The 8,681-nt window shown below is 32.8% G+C and overlaps 1 protein-coding gene across 1 annotated transcript; it reads left to right on the forward strand.

The window, feature by feature from the left end:
- Nucleotides 1-268: 268 nt before the first annotated feature.
- LOC122578880 (CTL-like protein DDB_G0274487) lies at nucleotides 269-4,180 on the forward strand. Its single transcript, XM_043750929.1, has 7 exons — nucleotides 269-599; nucleotides 1,602-2,074; nucleotides 2,186-2,369; nucleotides 2,458-2,682; nucleotides 3,215-3,331; nucleotides 3,432-3,665; nucleotides 3,834-4,180. Exons 1-7 carry the CDS (start codon nucleotides 519-521, stop codon nucleotides 4,047-4,049), a joined length of 1,530 nt encoding a protein of 509 aa, XP_043606864.1. The 5' UTR covers nucleotides 269-518; the 3' UTR covers nucleotides 4,050-4,180.
- The last annotated feature ends 4,501 nt before the right edge of the window (nucleotides 4,181-8,681 follow it).

Below are 8,681 nucleotides of genomic sequence, written 5' to 3' on the forward strand. Positions count from 1 at the left end.
TTTCAGGGGGAATGAAGGAGGATATATGCTTCTAACTACATATTTGTTTTTCCTTTTTTCTAATTACATCTAACAACAATTTGTTCATAATTATATCTTATTTTTATATAAAAAAAAAAAAAAGATAAATGTGATTAATTTGATTAATTTACAATTATGTTTAAACTAATTACACCTGTTATTATACTACTAGTATATTGTTCCTCGTTTCTAATTTATAAATTGGAATTAATTAAACGCAAATGGAATTAGTCAAAGAAAGAATGCTTTTAACATTAGTATCCTGGTTGTCTGTCTGCGCAATGGCACTGTTGCTGATCCAGCAATTGAAATTGCTGCCGTTGAATTTCAGTTATTTCCACCTCTTTTCCATTCAAAACCCTAAACTCAACTACTTTCCCCCCACTTCCATTGACTTCTTTCTACAAATAACTAAATTAAATTAATTATATAAATTCATCTACTTTTCAAACGGTTTCCGTGATCAGCGGTTTGTTGTATCTATCTATCAATCAATTATGAATAATAATCAAATTCAAAGCCTCCCCTCTTCTTCCTCTTCTGATGATGGTACCGGTTCCATGGCCACTGCCCGCCAGGTCTCTACTTTTTTTTTTTCACACTAGTAAATATATTTTGTAGTTACTATATATTCTTTTCTGTGTGTACCAATTTTCTGTTATCATAATTTGAAAATATAGAATGTTTTAGTTTTAGTAATATTCAAAAGTGAATAATGATTATGACATGTTTGTGATCATCTGTTAATTAGTTTTTGCTTTTAATTCTTTCCATTTATTTTATAAAAAAAGTTAATAATGTACTATTGTAGTTTAAATTAAGTGTGATCACAAATATTTCGTCCTGGGATAGTCGATTGATAATCTTCTGTTGGTAACAAGTCAAATTAACTATAATCATTTATGGCGCGTTTAGTTACTGAAAAGTTTCCCAAATTTTCAGTTGGCCCGAAAGGTTGCTGACATATAAAGTTGCATGCTTTACCAATTACTAGTCTCCTAATTCCAGTAAATGATGTCAAGTACATGTTTTTTCTTCAGTTCGATAGGGAAACGGTATAACTGTTTATAAGAATTTGATGCTTACAGTTATATTTTGTCTCGAAACTATTTAAGGAAATATGTCGGTGTTATATTTGTAAGAGCATGCATGCCGATATGACATTTGGCTATGCAAGTACCGGGCTTGCTATAAATTTTGGCTTACTGGCATATAAAGTTGCATGCTTTACTAATTACTAGTCTCCTAATTCCAATAAATGATGTCAACTACGTGTTTTTTCTTCACTTCGGTAGGAAAACGGTATAACTGTTTATAAGAATTTGATGCTTACAGTTATATTTTGTCTCGAAACTGTTTAAGGAAATATGTCAGTGTTATATTGTAACTTGTTAGAGCATGCATACGGACATTTGGCTACAAGTACTGGGCATGCTATAAGTTTTGGCTTCGTGTTGTGTGTATCTATCCTTAGTCAGAATAGAAATCGTGGTAGACATTTATCAAAGTTCTTTCTAATTTTGCTTTTGCATAGCATTGTCTTATATTTAGATTGACAATTGTGAATTTTTGAATTATAGAGTGCAGGGCACAGCCACGTAAGTCCTGAAAGTGGTCATTCAATCTCAATGGGATCAGCTTTTGGAGATTCACGCAATTGTCATGATGTGTTTTGGCTTGGGACCTTTCTTTTGCATTTGGTCTTAGTAGGTCTTGGGCTTGGGGTGCTTGGGCTAAATAGGTTTAGAAAGAAAGATAGGCTTAACATAGATCAATACACAAACAAAATAATTGGAAATGAAGCCGATCTAACTGAGGACTACTGGCCGCTATATGCTATTGCTGCTGGACTTGGGACCGTTCTTGGGTGGGCTTGGTTGTTGTTGCTCGGTTCACGTGGGAATCAAATGATGAAGATTTCTGTCCACATTTTGACCACTTATCTCGCTATTCTTAGTGTTTTGTGCTTTTGGGGCAAACTGGTTGTCTGGGGTGTTACTTTTGCTATTGGTTCCGGCTTGCAGTTCTTATATATCATATCGGTCATAGACAGGTAATTCGAGACTGAAACTCTTGAATGATTTCAAAAAGAATATCTGAGACCGAAACTTGTAAACAGACTTCTGAAGTTCCGATCTTGATTAAGTGTTTTTCTTCTATTTAGACTTCCATTTACCATGTTGGTGCTACAAAGAGCCGTAAAGATGGTATGGAAGCTTCCAGAGGTTATGAGAGTTGCATATGCCTTCATGGTACTCATGTGTCTATGGCTAGCCCTATGGTCTTTTGGTGCGGCCGGTGTAGTGGCGTCTAGCATTGGTGATGGTGGACGGTGGTGGCTTCTTGTGGTGAGGTGGCCAGTTTTGCTTAAAAATAGATTCTTTTGGGCAATCAATGAAAAAGAGTTATACAAAAGGGTGTTATTTTGACATGCAGGTTTTCTCAGTGAGTTTGTTTTGGACAGGTGCAGTTCTTTGCAATACTGTTCATGTTATAGTATCTGGTATGGTCTTTCTTGTGCTCATTCATGGTGGTCGAGAAGCAGCATCAATGCCTCACAACCCCCTGATGCAATCTTTGCGATATGCCGTGACAACTTCTTTTGGAAGCATCTGTTATGGATCACTTTTCACTGCTGCTATTCGAACATTACGTTGGGAGGTAAATATATTTTTATATACTTTTTTTCAGTTTAACATTAGGGGATGTTTGTATTTGCAGTTTCAAGTCAATGATATGATATTGAATATTCAGAATCGGTAATCAGTGATAATAAAATGGGAGGTAGAATATAATGTTTGGGTGTAGTTTTGGCCGAATTTGATGTTATAATAATCAGATGTTTGAGTAATTGGAATTTTAGATTTAAGGAATTGATAGATTAAATGGCCAAACATGACATTTGTCAAGGAGTGTGCTATACTGCTATTGATAGCCCTTAGGGCTATGAAGAAGTTGCAAGAATATGTTGTACATGGTGATTGAAAATTATTTGTAAGGGACGGTTATTTCTATATACAAAACTTTATTGTGTGTTATACATAGCCCTAAGGCCTACGATAGCAAAATCCTTATCAAAAAGGAGAGACATTTCTATCAATTTGTTGCAGTTGGTATAGAACTGATTATAATAATGAGTTTTATACACCAGCATATTCAAGTTCTTTAAGTTTAACTTGGTTCCATATATCAGATTAGGGGATTCAGGTCGAAGATTGGCAACAATGAATGTCTTCTATGCTGTGTGGATTTCCTGTTTCATCTAGTTGAAACTTTTGTTCGTTTCTTCAACAAGTATGCCTATGTTCAGGTGCATATAAATTAGTTCAAATTCATTTAATAGTTAATACATGCATCTTTTGGTTTTTGTATTTTGATCTAATTTACTGATGTACCTTGTTTACCTTTAGATTGCAGTTTATGGGAAAAGTTTCAATCACTCCGCTAGAGACGCATGGGAATTACTCCAATCAACTGGTGTGGAAGCACTTGTTGCCTATGATTGCTCTGGTGCTGTGTTATTGATGGGCACACTCTTGGGTGGCCTTATTACTGGAACTTGTGCTGCAATTTTGACCAGGATTAAACATCCTGACCGAGTCATCATGATGGGATCAACTGCGGTGTTGATGGGCATGGTCCTGGTAAGTAAATTCCAGCTTCTTGAAATATCAAGCGTTTGATTCAGAAGTTCATGATCAGTTTACAAAACAAATCTCCCTAAACAGAAAACACATTTTTTATATTTGAATATTATATACTGATTATGTTTTTACTGAAAACATAAGCATTTGTTAAAAACATTTGTGCAGATCGGATTGGCGATGGTGGTGGTTGAAAGTGCTGTTACCTCGATATACATATGCTATGCGGAAGATCCATTGTTGATACATAGGTGGGACCCAGAATTTTTCAACCAAATGTCAGAGACTTTACATGAACGTCTCCAGCACAGAAGTTTACGAGGAACACAAGTATTAAACAGAAATCGACCTAATGAGCACATACAAGAAACACTTCCACTATGATCTTTGACTCTTTTTCATCCAACTTCCCTACAAGTTTGATGTTGATATTTATATCAACAAGTGAATAGTTTTAGTTTATATCATTTACATCAACAGTTTTTCCTATCAATGAAAATTGTAATTTATCCTTATCTCGTTTTCTAGTGGGCCTCTTTCTTTAATCATTCTAAAAAAGAGGGATAAAACTTTGTGTTAATATGGTGAGTGTTTTTGTGTTATATAGTAAGAGGGAGAAAGGGGTGTTTGGTTATAGATTTATGCAAGGATAGTACATGTACTTCGAATTTTGAGTAGTGATTCGATTGCTCGAAGAATGGAGAGAAGGAAGTCGAATCAAATGCAGTTGGTGATTGGCATTCAGATTCTCAAAAATTCAAAAGTTAATTTGTACGTCTCTTTGAATTTAACAAGTTTGGGCCTATTTTATTTGTACTCTATATTATTGGACTAATTTCACATGAGCCTGTTTGGCTTCTCTATGATCTTACTTGATATTGATATACACACTAATACACATATCAAACAGAAAGGACAGAGTTGGGGATATCAGATATGTGCGCTTCAAAAAACAAACTTCTATTTGGTTTTAAAATTTTCAGAGTAATGTGTGGATTTTTTAACCAAGAACTTCGTATTCTTAAATAAGATCGAACATTTATATCCAACGGCAGTTTAGTTTATCAAAATTTGAACAATTGCATCAATTTAGCAACATAGATTTTGTTCCATTTACATGGAAATGGGTAAATGGATAAAGGTTTTCATGCTCAAGTTTCTCAAAAATGACTAATCTTTGACTAAGATTTACGCAACCTAACCAAGTAAATGAGTAATCAAAGTATATTTATAGCCATTAGTCACCTTAACGTTGTTTGAACCCGAGACCTTGGCTTTTTAAAATGTCTGGCCAGAAAGTTTACAACTTCGCAATACAATCTTAGTAACTACGAAAACAATATGAGAATCCAACATATATAGAAAATGAGCATTGCTATATTAAACCTGCATATATGTTACGTTGGAATAAACATGATTCGATTCAAGTGAAAAAACTAACCAAATGATTTGTGTGAAATGGTTTGTCATTAATTTCGGGTTCCCAAAATAAGATGATATAGTGATAATGAGATGATAAATTCGGCTGGAGTGATGCACGAATTTATCAGAGAGACACGAATTTAGTGAGGAATTAGTGAGAAGATTAGATTATGATTATTGTTAATGACTCTCTATTTATAATGAGAGTATTTACACCTTTAACCTTTTCGGTGTTTAATGTGTGCATTGTTAATTCTCTTGGTTCCAATCACCTAATAAAAATTCATATAATATGTCTTTTAAGAGTAAATACATCCATTGTATATGTATTAAACATGTATATGTTAGTTATTGTAAATTATCATATAAAAAATGATCAATGATCAATGATGATCACATTAACGTGGTTACAAGATTATACTCATCTAATCCATCAAGAAAAAGTATTCACTTACCCATATTCTCTTGGATAAATAACACATATGTTTAGTAGGATTTGTAGGTTTAATTTGTAGGATGAAATAATATCATCCTAAATTTCTTGGGCTAACACAAGTGAATTTGTAATGAATCCATAGTCAGGGCGGTATGTGAAGAACATTAAATGCATGGGTAAGAAAATGAAAGAATTGAAAATCTACCAATCACAGTATCTTTTGCGCCTCTTTTCAATCTCGCACCAGCACCAGCAGCTGCTGCAGCTATACTTATTTGTCTTTATTTCGCTACTAGTACGGCTTACAGACTGCTATTATTAAAGCAAACGAAGGTTTTTTCATACGTTATATAATCACCCATTATATATATTCATAAACCACCTCCATTAAATTAATGAGTGCTATTATAGAACACCCCTCATTCTAAGTTGCCAGACTTGAGTTACACACTACTTGCACAGAAAGTATATATTGACATTTGATATCTGATCATGATATTGGGTAACATCAAAAGATTCAATTGGGAAAAAGATTAAACACATTAAATTAGTCATGTAATCAAGTTGAAATAATGATTAGTAGAAGGCATTTTTAAAAAAAATATATCTTTTCTTTTTTTAAAATATTGAAGGTTTGTTTTAGATTCTTTTACCATTGGTATTGGTGTTTTGTTTTTATAGTTTCTACTTTCTAACCTAAAATAGCATTATTTTAATGCTAGGCAAGAGATTCGAATATAGCAGGATTAGACAATTAACAAGACTTTCTAACCTTTAATTATATTATCACATTAAAGTATATTATAACTAAGTCCAGAACGCTTAAATCACAAAGTTAATGCCATGTTTCGGATTTAAGCTATGTTTGGCACAAACTTTTCAAGAGCTTTTCGGGAGCTTTAGTTTTTTTATTTTAAACAAAAAGTTCCTAAAATATTAAAAGTTTTGTTTGCATGCAACTAGATTTAACTTTTATTTAACTTTTCGATGAAGCTTTTACTCTTTACACAAATGTCTTTTAAAGTTGCAGCTACACCTACCATACCAAACACTTTTTAAAAATAAAAGTTATAGCTTACAACTCCAACTAAAAGTTACAGCTTAGAACTCCACCTAGAAGCTGCCATACGAATGTTTTGAATGTTGATTACTCCATCTTTTAACAATTCAATAGTGTTTTATATATATCATAATTAACACTTAAGGTGCAAGAGTTGGTTTAAATTTAAGTTTATAATTCCATCATATTCTATATGAAAATTATGTAGACGCAAACTATCAATATGTGCTAAAAAGTTTGTGTTTTGACTTTTGTAACTTTTATAAAATATACAACTAGTTATTGTACCCGACTACCCGCGCGTTGCCGTGGGGTACGATTTTTATACGACAAAGTTTTGGACTCAAATTTATGTCAAATATTCGAATTAAAAATTTTAAAAAAATAAATAAACATGTAGCAATAACAATAAAAAATGTAAAGAGTAATAAGAGGTATAAAAACATAAACAATAACTATATTAATGTTTTAAATGTTATATAAACATAAGACGTAATGGTGATAAAAGTTATTATATATGAAAAACGTCATTTATATAAAAATACAGATGAAAATAATCAAAACCAAATATTTAAAAGTAGATCAATAACTATGTGAAAGTTGTCTAATAAAAATCTAAAAATTTAGTGTCACGAAAATGAATACTTTGATGCAAGGCAAAAGTTAAATTTTAGAAAGAATTGGTAAAAATTATTATATGCTATAAGGATGTGTACATTTCAGGCATAAAGGACTTATAAATTTGTATAGACTTTTTGTATAAAAACATAAATAATAACTATATTAATGCTTTAAATGTTACATGAACGTAAGACGTAACGATAATGAAAATTATTATATTTTTTATTATTATTATTTTTTTTGAACAACATAGATGAAGTATATTATTAATAACGTCAAACTAGCAAGAAGCTAGCAAATACATAACAGAATAGAAACAAAATTAAGAAATACTCGGCTTATTACACCAATTATCCCAATCAATCTTCAACTTATTAGCTCTATTCACAATCCATAAGAGTGCCAAGGACCGGACCTCTTCAAAGATCATTTTGGGCGACGCATAAAGCTACCTGTGAAATGCATCATTTCTTGCTTTTCAAAGGCTCCAGATAGTTGCAAGAATGATAGCATTAATCATTGTCCTCCAATTTTTATCACCAGCAAACGAGAAGTGTATATTGTGAAGGTCACTCACATGAAAAACAAATATCTGAACTTTACACCAAGAGCTAATTTGTTCCAAGACCTCCAAAGCAAGTGGACTAACTGTGAGAATATGGTCAATAGTTTCTTCGTTCGAATTACACCAAGAACAATACAACGAACTAGGTGTAATACCCCTCTTATAGAGCTGAGTGAGAGTAGGTAGCCTATCACGACTTGCTCTCCAGTTTCTAACATTCACCTTTTTAGGAACCCAATTATTCCAAATGAAATTATGATGTGGATTAAGAACCATACTTGTATCAAACTTTAACCTCACGTCTGCTACTACGAATTCGTTTGCACTTATATTAAAAATGTTATATATATATATATATAAAAACGGGTAAAAATAGTCAAAACCAAATGTTTAAACGTAAAATCGTAATCATGTAAAAGTTATTTAATGAAAACATGATAACCCAAAAATTTAGTGTAAAGAAACTAAAAATGAAAACTTTGATATGTGACAAAAATTAAAAGATAGAAAGTTTAGGGAGTTAAATTGAAAGAAAAAATACATAAAAAGGTAACATATTTACCTAAAATTCCTAAAAAGGGGAACCTATTTTGTTTTCGTTTATTTAAAGGATACAGTTTTCATAAATTTCCAAATAAGGGGAAGATCGTTAGTTTTAGACGTCAGTCAGCCGTTAACATCGTTAGTTTGCTTACGTGGCACCACTAAAACAACTATTCATTTTCTTCTCCCCCTTTCCACTCCATCCGCCGGCAACCACCCTCTGCAGCATCACCGCCGCCTGCCACCTCTCCCTCGCCGGAAACAGATCCAGCAGCCACAGGGTTTTCTTCAACTCTAAACTCCAAACACTCCATAACCACCACTGCTCCGCCGTTGTTCGACTTCCAGCTACAACGACTCGACTCCATA

The sequence above is a fragment of the Erigeron canadensis genome, chromosome 8 (genome assembly GCF_010389155.1).
Source record: "Erigeron canadensis isolate Cc75 chromosome 8, C_canadensis_v1, whole genome shotgun sequence".
Taxonomy (NCBI): Eukaryota; Viridiplantae; Streptophyta; class Magnoliopsida; order Asterales; family Asteraceae; genus Erigeron; species Erigeron canadensis.

Excerpts from the sequence above, each read along its gene's own strand:
- LOC122578880 (XM_043750929.1), top strand. The coding sequence starts at position 519 with ATGAATAATAATCAAATTCAAAGCCTCCCCTCTTCTTCCTCTTCTGAT. Across the intron at positions 2,370-2,457 it reads GACGGTGGTGGCTTCTTGTG|GTTTTCTCAGTGAGTTTGTT; the intron begins GTGAGGTGGCCA and ends TTTGACATGCAG. Across the intron at positions 2,683-3,214 it reads TTCGAACATTACGTTGGGAG|ATTAGGGGATTCAGGTCGAA; the intron begins GTAAATATATTT and ends TCCATATATCAG.